This window comes from Erithacus rubecula (genome assembly GCF_903797595.1).
Source record: "Erithacus rubecula genome assembly, contig: SUPER_Z_unloc_2, whole genome shotgun sequence".
Lineage (NCBI taxonomy): Eukaryota > Metazoa > Chordata > Aves > Passeriformes > Muscicapidae > Erithacus > Erithacus rubecula.
In genome coordinates, this window is record NW_027635860.1 from 177,941 (window position 1) to 198,936 (window position 20,996).

General features: G+C 40.2%; 1 protein-coding gene and 2 long non-coding RNA genes across 3 annotated transcripts in view; all 3 read left to right on the forward strand.

Annotated features, from left to right (window-relative positions):
* The window catches only part of LOC306814806 (uncharacterized protein), a 52,837-nt gene that overhangs the window by 5,517 nt on the left and 26,324 nt on the right, over positions 1-20,996 (forward strand). Inside the window, 6 exon segments of the mRNA XM_079331255.1 lie at positions 1,788-1,838; positions 4,633-4,666; positions 4,746-4,818; positions 6,046-6,106; positions 6,475-7,529; positions 8,038-8,173. Coding sequence (XP_079187381.1) covers positions 1,788-1,838; positions 4,633-4,666; positions 4,746-4,818; positions 6,046-6,106; positions 6,475-7,529; positions 8,038-8,173 — 1,410 coding nt within the window.
* On the forward strand, positions 9,707-15,001 carry LOC306814807. The gene is made up of 5 exons (XR_013777248.1): positions 9,707-9,758; positions 10,869-10,980; positions 12,471-12,666; positions 12,751-12,795; positions 14,914-15,001. It is a non-coding gene; the product is annotated as an uncharacterized lncRNA (long non-coding RNA).
* On the forward strand, positions 20,100-20,981 carry LOC306814808. Its single transcript, XR_013777249.1, has 3 exons — positions 20,100-20,153; positions 20,624-20,734; positions 20,807-20,981. It is a non-coding gene; the product is annotated as an uncharacterized lncRNA (long non-coding RNA).

Consider the following 20,996-nt stretch of genomic DNA (forward strand, 5'->3'; position numbering starts at 1 on the left):
GAACGCTTGATTGACGCAGTCAGTGATTTGGAAAGTTTCTTGTTAAATTGCAGGAAATGTTTCTATTTTAAAGGTTTTGGTGCAGGTGGTTTAATCAGGAAAATATTAATTTTGCCCAAACAGTGCCCACTGTTACTGTCTTGGAGAGATTACTGACATACAGAGAATATTTACCTGCATTAATTCTGCAATCTCTAGCTTGCTCACAGAAAGTACAGGTCCTGTATGGTGAGAGTTGTACTGATATGCTGCAGTAACAGACTTCAGAGCCTCTGCAAGAGGAAAATTTGGAATGATCTCAGGAGAACAGAGAAACCCATTTTGGAATTATTTTCATTTCTGTTGCTCTTCTGCACAATTTTTCTGGGATCTTCAGTGTTGTCCTTGTTCTTTTTGCTGCTTTTGCACTTGTTGAATATTTTTCAAAATACTCTCTTCTAATGAGCAATTCAACCTAGTTGAAAAGTTGGCTTTTGTTTATTGAAGTATTTACTGTGTGATGTATTGTTGCTGGGTCCCTACGGGAACTGTTGGGTTTCCATCATAGAGCTCTTAGAAAAGAATTAATTGCTTTGGTGATTTCTATCTCCCAAGGTCAGTAAAAAGCTGTCCTGTATTATCTCTTCAGAAAACTCAGAAATGTAGAAGGGTTGAGAAACCATCATGAGGTCCTTTCCTAACTCTTTAAATGTATTTTGTTTTGCTACAAGTAATTTTGCCATTTTCATCCCGTGTGGTAAAATCCATATTAGCAGGACTCTGTTCTGCTCCGAGATAATTGTTACATCATGAAGAAATTTGGTGTCAGCTGCAATAACAGAATGATTTTTTTTGCCTTAAATAGAGAATTTTACTAAGTGGGATGGGTAGAGCAGATGCATAGTGATTTCTATTCTGAACTTGTGTTGCACAGCACATAGATAGGTGCACACAAATACATATGCATGAGACATCCATTTTGGTCCAGTTGTGGCCTGCTGTATAGCCCCCTCTATGTAGGGGGAACATGCTGCCTTCTTGTAGTGTCTGGTGGCATAGCTTTTGTATGGAGATGGTGCAGCATGGTCAAATGAATGTAAGCAGGACTCTTCAAAGTGAGGTAGAAGTGGCCTGTGTTTGTATTAGGCACCAACCGACACAACTTTTAAGATAGGCTGGTTTAAGGCAACAAGTTTCAGGGTTCCTTTTTTAGGGAGGGATAACTAAAAACTGATAAAACTGGAATTTAAGATGAGTGTTACTTAAGATGAGTGTGTGTAAATAAAATAATGTCTCAAAGTTGCATGCTTATCTGAGCACAAGGAGCCAAGATTTTCTTGAAACTTCTGGATAGTCTCCAGAGTTTGGTTCTTGAGACATAGAGATTTTGAGATGCTTAGAATAAGGAATGTTGTGTGTGCTGTATGTGTAATGCACTCTACAACCATGGAGGAATTTATTTTTCATCTTTGATAGACAAGGAGTAGTCAATTTGAGGGAAATAGAAAATTATCAGGAGAGTGTATTTCTGATAATGTGTTTCAGAATACTGAAATATGGATGTTTTGTTTGGAGCGAGTCCATTAAGTTAGTTTGACACTGTCCCTTGAGAGCAGAGTTCTGTAGGTTGTGGTTGGGTTCTTTGCAGCAGTTTAACTGTAGAATAGGCTGGTAGTCACAGTATGTTCTCACATTGCTGTAGCTGTTTTGACGTACTGCTTCTGTTTTGCGAGTTTCTGGCAATTCCAGTTTATTCTGATGTCATTGTTCCATCTGTCCTTTCCATGCCTTTTCCTAAATGGATATAGGAATGCAACAATCTCCTAACCAGACCTCAAGAACAGGAAAATCAAGGAAAGGTATTTTATACAGTAGCATTCAAAATATGAACCATGTTGTATAGTATACAAATATCAACACATCTATGATGTTTATTATCCCAGAGGTCCCTATTTTGGTGGTACTGGTTCTGTGAACTACATTTGAGGGCAGGCTTTGTGTGATTTTTGTTTGTTTGCATGTTTTGCTTTGGTTCTTTATTATTGAATTTAGTGTTTGCTTTGTGTCATTGGTGATAGTAAATAATTTTTTAAATAAGCCCTTCTGTTACTCTGAAATGGAAATGGGCTTGAATTAAAGTAGAAGCAAGTAGTCCCCAGAGACTGCTTTTCTAGATCCCATTTCTATTGTAATCAGAGCTCTGTCTGAAAGGTAGCTCATAAACTTTCTCTCTTGCCTTCTAAAGGATGATGTGACCTGGTCTTGATCATTGCTTAAAGTTACTATTCACAGATGAGCGAGTATTCAGAGTTAGAAGGGACCCACAAAGATCATCAGGTGCAGCTCTTGAGTGAATGGCTCATACAGGAATTGAACCCACAAACTTGGTACTATTATAACCATGCTCTACTCAACTGATCTTATCTATTCATTGGAATCAAAATTTCAGAAACTGTACTCAGCTCTTTTGATGACTTGTAACTGTACTAATTGAAAGTATAACGAAAGTCACCCATCGAGAGTGATAAGTGACTGCTCCACACTGGTGGAGAAATTTTTATTTGGCTTGGGACATCAGCAGGTAGGTTAGTATGCTGGTACTGAGTGAATTTACAGGATGCTGTGGTATGTACAACTAATTAATATTATTTAAATATTGTGTGTTTGCAATAGGAGACAGTAGAAGTTAGAGACTGTGTTGGTATTTTGACTGTTAGCTTGTCCTTGTTTCAGTTTCTAGGTTTTTCTCTGCGTGACATGGACTGTATTTCATTGTCCAAAAGGCCAGTGCAGGTCAGGAGAGGTACTCATCAAAATTCTCACATGTACTCTGTCTTTGGAACAGAAAAAAATGTCATGCTCTTATGTGTTTAATGCTAGCAGAGGAGATCAGGCATGATATGCCTTTGTTTTCTATTCCCTTTAATGATTGTGCCAAAGTCCTTGGATTGGTTGTTACGATAGTTAGCAAGAATTTGGCAAATGCTGAAATAGCTACTGTGTGGAAGTTGTGTTTGTTTACCCCTTCTGTTTTTGAAATTGAAGAGCCTTTCTATTTCATCTTAACTGTTGATAGTTGAGAGGTTCTAGCACTCTTGAAGCTGGATTCCTAGAGTTCAGGTTTCTTTGGTAGATCAGTGATGTGCTAGAGTGTGCTCTCATCAAGCTTGCAAATAGCCCTAAGTTGGGAGGATCAGTAGATGCACTTCAGGACAGTGCAATCATTCAGAGGCTTTTACTCTGACAGGCTGTGTAAATGAACTGTCAGGCCTGTCTAGCAAAATTCAGCCAGGGCAAATGCAAAGTCTGCACACAGAGGTACAAGCCCTTGTTACAAAGCATGCTGGCACTGTCTAGCAGGAGAGATGCCTTGGTGAGAAAGCCTAGTGGGTCTTGGCAGAGGGAGCTGAGAATGAGCCAGCAGCAGGATGCCCTGGCAACAGTGCCCTGAGTTGTATTAAGAGCAGCATAGCCAAGAGATTGAGGAAAGTGATTACCCAGCTCCACTCGGCACTCTCTGGATTGTGTCCAGTGCTCTGGGTGAAATTGGAGCCTCCAGTGCAAGAGAGATCTGTCTTTCAGCAGTGAGCAAGTTCAGTAGAAGGCCATCAGATTCATCAGGGACAGGAATATTTGCCCTTTGAGGACAGGTTGAGAAAACTGGGGTTTTTTCAGTCTAGAGAAATGAATTTGCAGGGGATCTAGGAGCAGCTTCCAGTACATATGAGAAGACAAAGCCAGGTGCTTCCCAGTGGTACATGACAAGAGGCAGAGACATAAGAGGCATAAATGGCAACACAATAGTTTCTGATCAAATGGGAAGAGTAAAACAGAGAGGTTGTATAGTCTGCCTCCTTGGAGGTGTTTAAGACCAGACTGGATAAAGCCCTGACCAACCTTATCTGACCTCATGACTGAGCTCACTTTGAGAAGGCTGGCTAGGAGACTTCCCGAGGTTCCTTCTGATGTGATTTATCCTATTATCCTACATGCAAGTCATGTTTGTAATACTGCTGAAAGCTTGGAGTGTGCTGTAGAGTGCCCTGGGTTTGCCACTTTCATCTGCTGAGTTCTCTTTTTGATCCAGTGTGCAGCTGGTGATTCTTCTGCTTGAGCTTTAGAGCTTGATTATGCTTTTTGATTTTCATTATCTTTGCAAAATAATCTGGAACTGGATAGACCAGCAGATAGTGGAATACCTAGTGTAATGTTATATATAATGCTACATAAAAGAATAAATCTCTGCTAGTGATGTGTACTTGTATGTAAGATAAGTTTTTTGTAAGTTCTTAATGTCTTGCTAAACCACCACCATTTTGTTATCTGTTTATTAATGTAGGATATTAAAAGTATGCTTTCTTATTTTTTTTTTTTTTTTAAGTTTAGGTGTGTTTCTGTGTTTTCTAAACTTCTAGGTATAAGAGTCCAAAAGAGATATAGCTCTGGTCTTTTTATTTCCTTTTTTTTTTTTTTTTTTTTAATTCAGTGTTGTTTTGGAAATGCAGTCATTTATGCCTCCCTGTACTGAATTTACTTCCCAAAGCATCATTCTGTTATGATGTGTAAAGTTGTCCATGTTCAATATTTAATTTTAAATGGTTAATTTTTAGCATGCTAAATTTAATTGCAACTTGATGATTAATGTTTGAACAGCAATAGATGACTTCTCCCAAGGAGACTCAATAAGGTGAGACTTGAAAAATATCAAACACTTAGCTGAGGAATGACTTGAGAGACACAGTACTCATTTTGCTTTGCTTTTAAAGAAGCTCTGAGAAAGAGGGGAACGATGACAGTTGGCATACTTCTGAGGAAGAAGAACTTGATTTTACCCCCAAGCTATGGTGCATTTACAGGAAAAATACCCTGTAAAAAGAAGGGGCTTGAAGGCAAATTTTCTTTGGAACTGAAAGAAACTGCAGCTCCAGTCATGATTGTTTTCTATTTAAAGCAATCTCTGGCCTACCAGCCTTCCTTCTACTGTGAGTTTTTTCTAAAGGATCTGTAGCTGTGACACAATATGCAGTAGATTTGTAATTTGGAGCCAAAAAGCAGTAGGTGACAAGATAACCATATAGTTCTATTTTTTTCTTGTTCATGGGAGTCAGATTTGCAGACTTCAAAAATTTGCAAGTTGTTATTATAACCTATCCTGTTCTGCTTTAATCATTGTTACTGTTTTCTGTAGATTTGGGGACAAATTCCTAAGTGATAAAGGGCATTTATTTATCAAGATCTACAAAAATCCTTCATCACCTAGTTCTCCTTTCCTCAGCAGGTTCTTCAAGAGTGCTCAATGAGCAAATGAGTTACTCAAATGGGTCATCTATTTTCTTCTATAAGATGACATTCAGTACTTGCATGTGATCTCACACTGCATGTTTTTCCTCTTTTTTTTTTCAGTGCTCGGGTAGTACTCTTTTTGTTAGTTACAAGCTCTCATGCCTGCTGTTTTTACTAATGATCCTTAGAATGATCAGCTTCTGAGTGATGTCTGGAGCATCAACTCTGTTGCACTGGCATTATGCAGTGATGTGGAACCTGAGTGTGGTAGTTCAACCCACTCTGTAGTGCTGGAGATGCAAGCATGTTTAGATTTTACTTGATTTCCTTTTCTTGCACTGATTTAAATAGAAATGATACTTTTTCTGCAATGATTTTGAAATTTAGGGGTTTTATTTTTTAGTGCTCTTGCAGGGACTAAATTTATGCATTAAGTATGGGGATCTTAATAGTTACTTACCTTGCACACATTTGCAAGTAAGCATCCTGAAAATGCACTTTTAAATCTAATTTAATTTTACTTAAGTATTACAAATATTAGAAACAGATTTCTATGCACATGAGCATTTTTGGAAACAGTTTGCAGAAGGGTGCCTGCAGAGTGTGAAATACTTACTGAATTGGATATGAGAGGAGTGTTGTTTGGGTAGTTAGAAGTACAGGATAGAGCTGACACTATCCTAAGGACATTCTGATTATATTTACTGTTCAAGATTTCATGTGAAGAAAGGATTTGTTGTGTTGTTACTGTTTAAAAAAAAATTCTTACATCTTTATTTACAGAAGCTGCAGAAGCCAAGCCTGACACTGTTAATGAGTGCTTCACAGCAGTTCAGGAAAAACAGTAAGTTATTTGCAAAAGGTAGCATGATGTACTGATGTATAACATGGACTTGCTAAGTAGGTTTTTTTTTTTGTTGATTTCGGGGTTTTTGTTTAAATAGTAAATGAGGAAAGTAGCATTTGTAAACATTTATGATGTTAATAATTCAGAATAAAATAAGTAATTAAAATGAAGATATTAATCCCCTCTTAAGTCCTTTTCCTTCATCAAGTTCATCGTCCATCCTGCCTAACCTAATTTCTCCATTTCTAAATATTCCCAAAGGACTCCTCTTTTGTACATTAATCTGATAACATGCCAATTACTGTTTACATAATTCCTTCTGTTCATATGCATTTTTCTTTTTTTTTTTTTTTTTGTTCTTTAAGGTGATGGTGGTGGTTCTAGAATTGAAAGTCCTAAGTCGCCAAAGAAAAGTCTCAAAGAAAGAATCCCATCAGGTGCAAATGTGAACAAAGGAGACAGTGAAGAATTTTTTAATCAAGATGTCTCAGCTGCATGCAACCTGGATGAAGAATTGGAGGAGGAAGAGGAGGAGGAGGAGGAGGAAGAGGATGAAAATGACAATGGAGATGGTAATGAAGATTATGAGGAGGAGGAGGAGGAGGAGGAGGAGGAGGAGGAGGAGGAGGAGGAGGAGGAGGAGGAGGAGGATGAGGATGAAGATTTTACTGAAGATGAAAAGGAGGAGGAAGAGCTGGAAGATGAAGAAACTCAGTCTAATGAAATACTGGAAGAAGATAAAACAGAATCTAAAGGGGAAATTAATCAGAAATTAGAGTATTTCAATAAAGCTAAGCATGAAGGGGATGCTCAGTGTGGAACTGGAGATGTCTGTGATGATCATGAAATAACTAAAGAACATGATGAAAAAGTGAAGGATTCTGTTGATACTGCAGTGTCCTTCATAGCTGGGTCTTGTGAAAAGTTTCAAGGAAATAAAACGGCAATGTCTCCTAAGATCGTGAAGAATGAAATATCTTGCAAGTCAGTACCAAAACAAGCTGTCTTTCAAAATGGAAATAATCTGCAAGATATGCAAGAAAGCTTGAACAGGAAAAGCATGATTGAGGAGACATTTCATAAGAAGGCTGACTCCTGTTTTGCAGGCTCTGAAATGACAGACTGGAAAAAAGAGATACCTCAGCCTGTCTTAAATAGTTGTGGTGTTAAGGAGGAAAAGTCCAACTTCAGTGATAGCTTTGAAAGTGGCAATAATTCTTGGTTAGCAGAAAAAACCCCAGGATCTGAAGGTGAAAGACCAACCTCTGTCAAACCTGAACATGTGCATGGTGAAGATACTGAAGAGGAATATGAAGGAGTAGATGATAAAGTCTGTAAAGCACTGAAACAAGAAAGTGAAAACTTGCACTTAAATGAGCAAGAAGAAGATTGGAGAGCAGCATTTCATTCAAGTACTGAAGTAAGTATATAAGAATGATTAAATCACAAGGGTATTTTCTAATGGTCGTATAGGTAAGAAACATAGTAAACTGGATTTATTTTAATGCTTATTTTTCACACATCTTTTCATCATTCATTTTTGATGTTAGCATCTTACTTGGAGTCAAAACAGTTTCTTTGCTATGGTATGGTAATAGAGTATGGAAAAAGAGGAGGCAGTAGACTCTGGAATGGGTTAGATTTTTATCAGGTCTGTTACAGTTTTTGTCCATGAAGTTTCACTACCATTTAAGAAAATTCATGGTGTGATAGCTGAAAGTGAGGAAACAAAAGGAGTTTTGGATAAGATTGAGAGCAGGAATTGAATGATTTTCTGTGGAGCAAAGTAGGGGGAAAAAAGCAATATGCTCTGGAATGTTGTAACTTCAATGAAGCTAGAAGTTAGACTGACACGAGGAATTGCTTATGGAGGAAGAGCAAAGATGATGTTTGTGTTCTTTTCAGCTGTTTTGGTTGGTCTCTTTTAGGAAGAATCATCTGACTACAAAGAAGAGGAGAAGGACGGTGCTGGCAGAAAGCTACAAACTCCAGGTGTTGAGGATTTGAAAGATTCTGTTTGTAATGATAGGCATGAAGTCCACAAAGCTTCAAAGGACAACTCTGGTGAGGGAAATGACTTTGTAAATCCTGAGCCAAGTTCTTCATCTGCAAATATTAATGCACAGAAAGTGAATTTAAATGGTGATTGATTCCTATGATAGCAAAATATTCTCTTGCCTGTGAGTCCTAATGGGCATTGGCAGAGAAGGAAAGCAGATTGTGTTGCTTTTCATTCATTCTTAAAAGAACTGAAACTGTATGCCAAGCAATGCAATATGAAGCAAGTGCCATTCTTGATTTGTTCTGCATTCTCCCTGAAGTGGTCTAAAAAATGCACAGATGGAAAAGAGAAGGAGGACTAGAATGTCTTGAGTGACAACAGTATTCCCTTTTATGATGAGCACTGTCACATTGAAAGGCTGTGACTGACCTTGGCTGAAGCCAGGGGAGGATTTGAGTCAAGCTGAGAGAAAGCTGTTCCAGTGCCTCACCTTGTCCAGTTTTAAAATGTAGGTGGTCTCTCCAGCACCATGTGCGTGTACTTGAAAACAATAGCAGCCTAGTCAGAGTAGAGCACTTTGATACTGACCTGAGGTGTGACAGTTGGAAGAGAAAGCACCATTTCCATTGTCTGTCTCCAGAGTGCAGCTTGTTGAAGTAGATGTTCCTAGAGCACATGTAGCTGCTGTTCAGATGCTGTGCAGGGGGCCCTGGCAGAACCTGCTGTTGTGCCTATACCTGCTCATCTGTCTGTATTTGATTCACCATAAGTGTGTATTTGGCATAGAGTAAGTAGTCACAGTTCAGATTGGAACCAGTAGTTGTGTCTTGTGTGGGGAGTGCCTTCACAGGCATTCAGCTCCTTCCCCCTTCTTTATGTGTATGTGTCCACACAATTGAATAGTGAATCAGTTTTTCCTAATGGAGTAGCTTAAAATAGAAATCGGAGAGGAAAATCTGGCTAGGAAGCCCTTGAGATTGAACTTTAAAATCATCTGATAGAGAAGAGGTTTGAATTTTAACCCCCCCCGTATGGAAATGGCTTTTATGTGTTTGGGTTAAGTATTTGAGATCTGAGTCTTTATTTTTAAATAGCAATACTTAGGTGTCTAGCACCTGGGAAGGGGCTGGGTAACAACTTTGTCAGGAAAGATCTTTCCTAATAGTACATCAAAGGGAGCATTGTTTCTTGGTGACTTTGTGGATGTTAGTGTGAGGAGGTTTTGTATGATATTTCTATGGTACCCCCTGTACAGTGGAAAGTGACAGTAAATGCCAAGTTTTGGAATTGTAGGCTGGGAGACCTTAACTCTGTATTCAAGAGAACTGCAGGATGTTGGAGGATCTTCTGAGTGTTACCCAAGTATGTTGGATATTGCCTGCAGCTTTATCAGCTGTTGTGCACAGCCAGCTTCTGATAGAAAGGAAGCAAAAGGAGCTGGAAGTGTAAAGGAGATAACGTGATGTGTCTGGGTGGGAAGAAGTGCTTGAATACAACTTGGTTCTTAGTTTGTCCTCACCGATGGAACCTGCATCTTTGGATGCACAAAGGCTCAAGCATCTCACTTCTTCCCTTATTTGCAGGTACCCTTCCAAAACAGTGGGAGCAGAGCAAGAGGAAGATGCTGAATCTCCCTGGGATTAAGAGGTACGTTTTGTGAAGGACACAAGGGTTACCACTGCAGGAAGTAGGAGTAAGATCCAGAATCACTTGAGAGCCTCCTTTTGATTTGGACACTGCTGTTGATAAGGCGTATTTCCTCCTTTTTTTCTTTTGCGCTATGTTTCTAACTGGGGGGCACTTGAAATACTTCTCCTCTATGCCAGCTGCTCAGTTAGGATTGGGATGAAGTTGAACTGAGCTAATGGCTTGGGTCTCAGCAATTGCCCTTTGAATTTTGTTTCTAGTATAGTAGTGAAACTGTGAAGGTCCTTGCTACTTCAAATACTCTGACCTTTTCACAGAGGCTGGCAGGATTATTGCTTTTTCACCATACAGCCCTAGTCTGCTGAGCTGGTTAGCTGTTGCCCTTGGAGTCTACAACCTAGATGTCATCTAGCTGCTTCTGCACAGATCCTCTCTACCTTTTGTAGGTGTACTCTGGCCCTCTTGAAAGTCATGTTCAACAGTGACACTGCATATGCTGGCCTTGTTTGCCTTTTTTGTTCTTCCTGTCTGTGGCAATCAGCAAGATCTGTAGCTAAGTCCCTCTGGTTCTTCTTTTGAGAACTCTTCCCATCCCCTTCTTAAAAATACAAGGTTAAAATATTACTTTTAAGGTAGTTGTAAGCTCTGCCTTGCTAATCTTTTGTGCAGTCCAAATGCATGCAGTTGGGAGCAGCAGTGTGTTCATTTACCACCACAGGATATATGCCTAGGGAATGTCAGTACCAACTTGAATGTCATTTACAAGTTGAGTGCAAATGTTGGAGCACCGCAGACATGCAGATGTTGTTTCACAACCTGTATCTTGAGCTACCATTGAGTTAATTCTTGTTTGAAGTTGTCCGGTTTGTCAAGGTTTGTCAGTGTGGCAGAATAGTGTTGTGAAGGTTTTGCCTAAGATCTGAAAACAAGCACAATTGCTGTGATTTTCCAGTATGTTGCCTTTTGATGGATTCTCGTCAAAGACCTTAAAAATGTTTTTGTATCTACAATATACTTGATACCGTGCTACATTAATTGATTCAGCAGGAACTTTTTGTATAGAAATGAGTTGAAAATGCATTTGTACCAATTCTTCTTTGTCTGTTTTAGGCTACACAGGCAGATTCTGAAATGCCAAGAAATCTCCCATGTGGTGTGCTGCTGCCAGCTGCAGAGAGACATGGACCATGCTGCCAGTTTGTTTCAGGGGAAAGTGACAATGGTAACTTCCTGGTGGGCCAGTGTTTATGAGCATTTATAGGCTAAAGTCAACTTTTATTGGTGTCTGTCTTAGAAATGCTGTCATTGTGTGAGAGCAAACCATACCAATGAAGTGCTTACTGTTTGGGAATTAATGCCAGTAATCACAGCACTTGCTGGCCAGTTTGTAAAGGAAATTCTTTGCAATATTTGTGTTCTTCAGGTGAGTATGTAGTGTTTTTGATTCAGGTTCTTGTTTCATAGCAATGGCAGTGTATTGTCTATTAGGGCTGCCATTTCTCAGCATTTGACATTCTTAGATGATAATGCAGCATAAGACAGCTGTAATCTGGCTTTGCATTTTTGTCCCCCCCAGCTTAACTTTGGTAGCATTTTGCTAGCTTTATGTTGTGCTTTGCCTACAATCTAAAATAGGACTGCAAGTACAGGGGGTTTTGGTGAGGATTTCTGCCTGTAGTTTGTGATGCTGTCTCTTGAGCATCTTGAGCAAAACTTGACAGGCTTCCAGGAGCTTCAAATGTAGTTAACTGTTTTTCATGGAATTCTGCTTAGACAAGAGTTCTACTAAGACAAGTTTAGGATCAGTGTGAAAAGATAGTAAAAGGTGTTTATAGTAATCTTTCTAAGGTCTTTGCACACTGCTGGACCACCATGTTTACTGAAATTGAATGCTGTTTGTTTTTTAATGTTGGTTTGAGGGGTTTTTTTTATATAGAAAAATGTATTTGAATACAAAATTTTTGCCACGGAGCCATTCTTAATAATTCTAAATATTCTTTCATACACTTATTTAGCGAGAGGACTCAAAGTATAAGATGACTTAAGCAGAGAATTGGAGAAATGTAGGTGGCATTGTGTGGGTTTGGAAATTATTTGGTGTTGGACAAAATTTAAACAAATATTTGGAACTATGTTATAAATGTAGATTAAGACCATACATTTATTTCTGCTGTTCCCCTGCCAGCTAAACCCCAACATGAACACTGACATGATTTTACCTTGTTAGACATCTATGGTGTCTGCACCCATGTTTTCTTAGCTCTATCAATGGAAAGGAAAATGCTCCTCAATATTAAGCACTTGCAGAATAATCACAGTCATAATGCTGTTTTATGATCGTTCCTTACAGCAGACCAGCTTTGGCTTTTGAAAGAATCCTTTCAGAAAGCAGGATTCAGCTCCTCAAAAGGACTAAATATTTTAATCTTGTTCTGTTAGCAAGCATGACCTTACTGCTTAACCTATATTGTCCTAGTTCTGTGGTAATTATTTTTTAAATTCAAAGGGCATGGTGGGAAGTATGCATTGTTCTTTTCTTGTATGCTATGACACACGCTGCATGATGAGGTAAATTGAATGGTCAGTGTTGTACTCTTGATGAAATAATGCTTGTGACTAATACTCAATTTTAGAAACTACTGATGTTGAATGGAGTAAAAGGTACCCACAATTTTAAAAAATAACATTTCTCAAAATATTTTTCACTTTTAGGCATTTTGGAGAAACCTAGCAATTCACAGGTAAGCATTTGTTCCTGTCAGACTGACTATTTACTCTGCTCTTTAAATAGTTTGTAGTTACTTTGAATTTGTTGTTTCATCATTGAATTGTCTTTTGTAGCTGAGGATTCCCATATCTGCTTTGAAAATGCATGAAACATCTCCTGAAAAGAGGCAGCAGAAATCAGGTAATATTTGCATTAAGTGGTTCTGAGTTTAGCTTCATAATCTTTTAGGAGTATTTAATAAGGCATCTGTTTTATGCTTTGCAGATCTGTTGCAGGAATTTGATTTAGAAGATATCGAGGATATTGAAGGTATTCATGACCATCTCTATCCTGTTCTTTCATGGACAGACACATTGCAATTGCAAATCTTTCCCTCCTTTTAAATTATTGCTCAAATTATGATATGTTTTAACAAGGTGTTCTGTAAATGGAAGGACTACTGAAATATGCACCTGTACATGTTTGCTGCCTCCTGTCATCTACTTTTCTGTGGTGTTGGCTTCCTCCAGCATACATGTTGTCATCTCCCCTTTTCAGGCAGTCCTGAAGATGGAAGAACATTGTTGCCTTGTGTCTTTTCTGCCTTTTCCCTTGTTCTCTGCCAGTACACAGGGAACCCCAAGATTGATTAAATGCTATGTGAAATAGATCTTATAGGCTCCTAAATCTTACTTGAAGACTGAGACTTCAAACTCAGCATAGCTGCTGTTGAAAACTTCTCTGATGGGCAAGACTAAATAGTTGCTTTTGATGACAGCAGTCTTGGTAGCGATAACTTCGGACACTCTCTGCAGTAATTTCGGTGATACTAAGTGTTCCTTGACCACCAACACATCTGTCTGTTTTTACTGCTGGCTGGAGCTTTCATCTGCTCCAGCAAATGGCTTGGTGTTGGGATATCTACAAGCATGAGTGAAGTCTAAAGCTCCTCTTGTTGAAAAGCAAGGAAAAGGGGAAAATGCCTGTGTTTCTTGTAGAACATTATTCCTAGATAATGTCTAATTATTGCTGTTATTATTGTGTTTAGTATTTATCAGACATGTATGCATCAGAGTTACCAAGAGATCATCATAAGAGCCCTGTGAAATAAGTGCAGTCAATCCACTAATGACTGCTGTGTGTTGTGAAATGCCTTGTGCTGAAATACCCAACAATCAAATCTAGAAAAGACCTCAGAAATTTTACCCAGCAGTGAGGTGGGAGTAAAAGGTCGTTACTTCACACTGTGTAGCTTGGGGCCAGAATTGAGTTCTGGAGACCTTGATGACTGACTGAGGAGCTCAGACTCCAGTTCAAACATAAAGTTGTAATTCTGAGTTTTTATCAAATGTTAAGAGCCCTTCAAGGAATGAAGGTTTGCAAAAGTAGTCACCTAAAGCAGAAAATGCCAAGTGAGTTTGTGCCCTTTTTTATTTTTATGATGATACCTACCTATTTTTCCCAGTCTTGCTCATTTCTCTTTTTTTCTTGTGGGAAGGATATCATGTCCTTTAGCAGTGAAACTCTGTGTATAGAAAGGCTATTGTTTGGAATCCATGGAATTATGAAGCAAGACAGGAAGGGCAGAGTGATAAGGCTGCAAAGCCTCCATCTCTTGTTTTTAGATTCCCCACTTGAGTTGCTAAGACTTGTTTCTTTCTGCAAACTTGTCACTTGAAAGTGTACAACATGTCCTCTACAAGAACAATGACAGTGAGGTGCTGCTTCTAGATTGTATCTGGGATTATCTGGAATGCAATTTTCTGGGGTAACAGAGATTCAGGGTAGCTACCAGAGGGAGTGCTTCTGGGAAGTTTTTGACCTGCCCATATTATATAGAATTCTTAGAGAGGGAAGAGTGGAAACTGGTTTTCAACAGTATGAGCCGAGTGTTCAGATCGTGGATTGTTTCTCAGCATTACAGAACTTTCAGTTCCCGTCTGTGTCTTCTGCAAGAGATAAGGTAGCAGTTTGAAATACTCAGTCCAGATCCATGTCTAGAGATAGATTTATTTCATAGAGAGAAGCTGGGATCTAAAACTATTTCAAAGCTGTGATTTTTTTTTTTTCATGATTTTTTGTGCACTGCATGCATGCACACAGGGAAATCCCATTGCTGGAGCCATGTAACTAGTTAGTGTATGGCACACAGCATTTCAAAGAGAGAGATCAGGATAATCCACCTTTAAGAAACAGGATTGGTTGATTTGTGACCACTTCCAGTGATTTTCAGCAAATTTCCTTTAAATGCCCTGTAAAGAGGAAATGTACACAGATGCATCTCTAGTTTAGTTTTGGTAATTTTTGTATTGAAGACCTCACAGATTAGAGGGGATGCATTATTTTGTGTTAAAATTTCTCTCACAAATATGATTGAAGATGCACTCCAAATGGAAATAAATAATATTAGGTCCTGATGGTTATCAAAATACAGTTTTCTCACTGTAGGTGAGTACTCAGGATCTACTTTTCATATGTCATCAGCAGCTGGAAAAGAAGAGGATAAGGATGCCGTTGAAAACTACAGAGTGTGGGTATGTAAGACTTAAGATTTGGAATGAAGAGTCTTAATCGGTAAATTGTATTACACGCTGTAAAGTAAAGAATGATGTATTATACAGATGTAAAGGAAAGGAAACTTAGCAGTCAGTGAATAATTTGTGAGAATTCTGTAGATAAAGGTTGTCTAAAAGCCTGAAGTAAAATGGGATGCAGACTTCTTATGATGGGGAAAAATACTTCTCATTATATTAAATACTCCTGTTACACTAATTTGTTTCTGGCTGGTTTGCTTAGACCTTGTTCAGTGTTTTTTGTTTTGGATGGTACTGAGAAACAGTGCAGTAAAATTAATTTTTTTCTCTATGCCAAATGCACATTCAAGTAAAGAAGAAAACTTGTCTTTCTAGTATACTGATATATTTGATGAAGTATGCTTGGTCTTCCACTTGATAAGAGAAGAAGAAACAAAAGTTAAATGTTTTGATCTTCTCAGGTGCTTTCGCTGCCTCTGCATAATATGTGCTTGTTTGGCCATGTTAATACTAAGTGTTTGAAAAGGCTTTTTCAGAGGGCATTTTAGACAGGAATAAGGCAGGTGTCCTGTTAGACCTACAGCAGGAGAGGCAGAGGCCTGGATAGAGGGGTCTGGAATCTTCTGTAGCATCTCAAGGGGCAGTGGAGCAAATTACTTCTACCCCACACCCAGACATGATGAAATATTAACAGGGCATGGAACTTAGGCCTACTGAGAGGTGGTAATGGTTGGACAATGAATTTGGGGAATGGAGAGGCTGACACAGATGGTAGCTGAGGTGCTCCTTCCCTGTTCTGAAGGCAGGAATTTTTGCGGAGAAGGGCTTGGCTATCAAGAAGAGAGAGATGAGTTGCATGGTCTTAGCCCTGTATGGAAGGCACTAGGAAGCATATGGGGAAGGAGCATTTGGGGAGAAATGTAACACATGATGGAAGCAGCCAGAGCTGTTGAGGAGCAGGGCCATGGGGTGAGGGATGTGAGAAGACTGGGCGGGGTTGAGTGAGGCATGGTATGGTTTTCACATAAGTTTGGCTTCATGACTTTTGGGATAAGGGAAGGAATGGACAAGTTTCCCTAATAAATGCTTTTTCTTTGGAGCTCAGAATGGAATTTAACATTTCGGCACCTTGGGTGAAGAAATAGGCCCAGTTCTCCATGCGGTGGACAATTAAAAGGTTGTCGTGTTCATTAACACTGTATTAGCTTGGCTGGCAGGGAACTGTAAAATGCCAGACAGTAGAATAATGGAGGAAAGAAGATGAGGAAACATTGGCAGTTCTAAAGTAAAATTGTATTAAAGCAATAAAATATGAAAAAATAAATTGCTTTTTAACAAAGGCCACTGGTGGCAGAAAGCAGGCAGGCCTAAAGGTGAAAGTAACCCTCACTGAGACAACTCCAAAAAGCTGCTGTTTCTCCTTAGTGCTAATAGCTAGTAACTCCTTTATAACTCCTTTATTTTTGAGAAAAAGGTGTCAGTGAACCTTTAATTTAGAACCCCTTGATTTATATTATAAACATTTCTTTTCAAATATCTAGATGTTGCTATTTCTGTTACATGATAGAATGGGTTTGCAATAGAAATCACCTGTACTAACTGTAACTTCCTTTTTCTTGGTCATCTTTTTGTCTGTACCTGTTTACTTAAGGATAAATATATTTTAGAAACTACCAACCGGATAGAAAAATCAGCCCGTGAAAATCAGACTGACAAAGCAGAAGTTTCACATCAGAAAGCCGTAACAAAAAGTGAAGAATTGCACAGTGCTGACAAGGAGTCAAATCTAAAAACTTGGGAAGAAAGATATGAAAGAATATGGGTTGAAAGTGAGCAAAAGGAATTGAAAACAAATTTTAAAAACATTACAGCAGAGCTGAAACAGTTGTTTGGTGAAAATGAAGCTGGGAAAACTGCTTCCCTTGTGGAAGAAATACCAGAAGATGGCTTTGGTGAAGAGTTGAAGAGTTCTCACATTATTTCATCTCCTGTGGCAGAATAAGTTAGAAAGCCAAGGTGAATTTGGAGATACTAAACTTAAACTGGGTGGAAAAGTACCTAAAATGGAAATTGTGCTTCCAATTCTTCTGGATCATAATAGCTTCAAGACAAATGTAGAAGATACCTGGAATACAGATGAAGAAACTGGCATTAACAGTGTAGATAACAGAAAGGTGACTCTAGGAAAAGGAGAGAAAAAGAAAATGCCTACAATGGAAGCAGAAGAGAATGATAATGGAAGTAGTAAAAATGCAGAGGAAGGTCCTGCTTACTCCCTGAGACATAGCTTAAAATCAAGTATTTTGGGTGACGTTTCTAATACTCTTCCTAAAATAAGAGCTGTTTGTGCAAGTGATGAAAATGCACATTCTATAACAGAAATGAAACTTCAAAAATACTGTGAATTTCATAATGATGTTCCCAAGGATTGCCTTATCAACAGTAATATAGGAGAAACAGAAACTCAGAGTCTTTTCACTAGTGCTCAGGAATTGTGTGGCATGCTGGAAGGGAGTCTTGATGAAGAGCTAAAACGAGATATGGAAAGATTTAAGAGTAAGGTAGGAATGCTGCAAACAGTGTTCCTGGCTTTGGGGAAAGAGAAGGTACAGCTGCAAAAAGAGGTACTTCAACTGCTACTCCTTATTCTTTAGCCTTTCTCCATATCAATGGTCCTGTTCACTTGAGCTATTCATCATTAAATGAAGATGCTTTGTGCAAATTAGTTTGTTTTTTTTTTTTTTTAATGAAAACACAATACTTATGAATAGAATGAGTAGTGTAGAGTTCCCTTTCCACCCTTTTTCAGAAAACATGGAATGCATTTTTTGTTTGGGCTTCTGCCTTTGCCTTCTTCTCTTCCTCTTACAGGATTTTTGCAGTCTTTTCAGACAAGTGATTTGGCTGCTGCCTGAACTGAATCAGTTTTCACTTTCTTGGAAGAGAATCTGGCATGATGCTGTAGCAGGTCGTGTAAATCATAAATTGCTGCTTCCAGTAATAAAAGCAGCAACAGTCATCTGACCTCAGGATGCAACCTAAAAGGAACAAAGGGCAGTGCAAAGAGGAGTGAAACTAATTTCCATGTGAAGTGGGGAGGCAATGGATATGTATTAGGCAAATTGTGTATGCCAAAGGTGTGCATATTGTTGCAGGAGCTGTCCCCCATGCCCCCCAGTGCTAAATAAATACACAGCTACTCTTAGAACTTATTTTGTGAGTTATAGAGTGTTTTTCTGTGCTTCGTGTAGGCCAGACAGAAGTGTGACCTGGCTTGTGACAGCTCTGGGCAGGCCTGTGCTCACTGGGCTCTGTGCTTTGGGGAAGGAGCTCACTTCTCCTTCACCCAAGGGAGGCTCTGCCAGCCAAGGAACCCCTGTTCATCAGAGCACAGGGGTGTCCCAGTGCCTGGCACCTGGGAGAGGAGCCAGGTGGGTTCCTGTGCCCAGGAGGGTTCTGTGGTTCCGTGGTCTCCAGGAGACACATCTCTGCATGTCCCCATGTCACTGAGGGCAGAGGTGTGGCACCTCTTGGGTGACTCTGATCTCACCTGCCCAGTGCTCAGTGTCCTGAGAACAGGCCAACGAACCAGCTGGTCTTCAGGACAGTTCACCTTTCTCCTACTCACCTCTCTTCCTTTCAGAGATTCGTTGTTTTCTGTCCCCTTCAACTTTCATCCCCTCACAGGTAAGTATGGTTGGCCTCTTGAGATAGAGCATAGGGGAAGGAGATAAAAGTCTAGGCTGGTTTATACCTTCCTAGCCGAAGGCTGAGCTGTTACACCTCTGTAGGCTGCCCAGATACAGGCTAGGCTAGAGTTCTTAGTTGCTGATTCTCTTTTCTTTACTATAGCCTAGGATAGGTAAGTAGGGGGTGACTGCAGTCTGAGGGGCCGGGCTCAGCCCAGAGTGGCAAAAGCCCACCTTGGCTGCTGCACGAGGGAGTGAGACAGAAAAAGGAGAGCAGCAAAGGCAGTAGTTAAGTTAGTGGCTGAATGCTGGTCACTCCTGCAGAGGAGGGGGGAAGCCAGAGAGCTCTGCTGTTGATGCTGTGACAGCAGCAGCACAGACTGTTCAGAGAAGGTGACTTGCACTGGAGCACTTCAGGACCTTTGAACCTCCTGGGGCTCTGTCACCCATCACAAAGGTGTGAATCTGCAGTTCAGCTGCTGGTACAAGCACCACTGAAACTCTTGATGGCAAAGCCTGTTCTTTCTCTAGGTTGTATTTATGTGGAATTTTTATTCTTTTGCTGAGCTACAGAAATTTCTTTGCAATCAGGTGAGGGGATTGACACTGTCCTCTTTCTGGACCATCATCCAGAGCTGTGCCCTCTGTTCCTCAGAGAGGCCATGGCCACAACAGGGAACAATTCCTGTGAGTAACAGCTTCACTGGCAGGTTTGGACTTTGCGACTCCCCACAGACAACTGACATGACTGGTGCTCAGATCCCAGAATGATGTGCTCACAGCCTAGAGTGAGCTCTGGGATGTTTGCTGAGAGCAGCCAGCCTGACCCAAGTGTTTATGACTAGTCACAGGAAAACACCTTTTGTCTCTCCTTTGTCACTGTGTACAAGACTTTGCAACATCAATGCTCATAGAGAGGTCTGACATCCCTGAATTAACTTTTGTGTTCAGTACTTGCTTGTTTTCAATAAGTTGCAGTCAGTTACAATCAGGGAAAGCTTGACCTGAGAATCCAGTCTAGAGCTCTGGTGAGAAAGGAACGTACCCTGAGGCCCAGAAATCAGAGCTGGACTTTGTTGGACTCTGCAAAGTAAGCAGGGGAACAGACATTTCCAAACCAATGAATTTCAATGGCAGTGCTAGGCTTCCCCTGATACTGAGCTCAAGGTTCAAGCTGGTTGTCCTGACTGCTTGTGTAGAAAACTGCAGGTTTAAAGATGCTTTAGTTCCTTGTCTCATCTCTTTCCAAATGGAATTTCTCTGCAGTCATTGCCGAGGGAATGGATCCTCCAAAAACGATCCTCTTCCCACCGGAGAAGATTTGCATGGTGTGGCAGCAGAGACAGAGTGCTGGAGCAGGCTCGTCATGTGGGCAACACCTGCTCCTCAACGCTGTCCTGCAGTGCCTGAACCTACACCCCGCCACTGGCCAACTACCTGCTGTCCCGAGAGCACAGCCAGGCCTGTGAGTGCTTTTAGGAACATCCTGAACATCTCTTAACTGAGTCCCAAAGATTCCCAGATCCTGCAATTTAGGAGAACAGCCCCATTGTCAGCCCTATGAGTTTATGTTCTTTAAACACTCAAGCCTAGAAGCCACTTGTCCTACCCAGCTGTCATACCCTTCGTGAAAGCACTTCTTTCTAGCTCAGGTTCTTTTTTCCTTATTTTCTTTATTTCTTTGTGCCTTTTTTCCTCTTCTCCTTTTTTCCTTCATTCATTTTATTCCTTTATTCCAAGTCAAAGCCTCTTGGCTAATTGCACAGAAAACTGTGGGCTTAGCATCCTTCTAAGAACATTTTCTGCACACTAAAATGCCCTGGGATCACTTGGACGTTGGGAAGAGTGGAGTATTGCACTGGAGTGGAAGAGGAGGAGTTTCCCACTGCTGTGGATGTTTTGCTAACCTAAGGACCTTCCTGTGTCCCTCTCCAGGTCACCAGCAGGGTTTCTGCATGATGTGCATCATGGAAGCACACGTGAACAAGGTCCTGCATTCCCCTGTCAGTGCCATCGTGCCTTTGGCTGTCCTCAAGGTTTTCAGACGTAAGTCATGCCAGGTGCTTGGACAGGTTTTCTTCCCTTCCTGTATGACAGAACTACAAGCTTCTTTCTTAGGCATAGGAGAACACTTTCAGCTTGGCAGGGAGGAAGATGCCCACGACTTCTTGTCCTGTACTCTCAATGCCATGCAGAGAGCTTGTCTGAGTGCAGGCAGCGAGTAAGCACAAGCAAATCACCCTCCAAAGCCCGGAGCCTTTGGGCTGCTCGGTGTGCTCCCATCAAGGGAAAGCTAAACCCTGGCCTT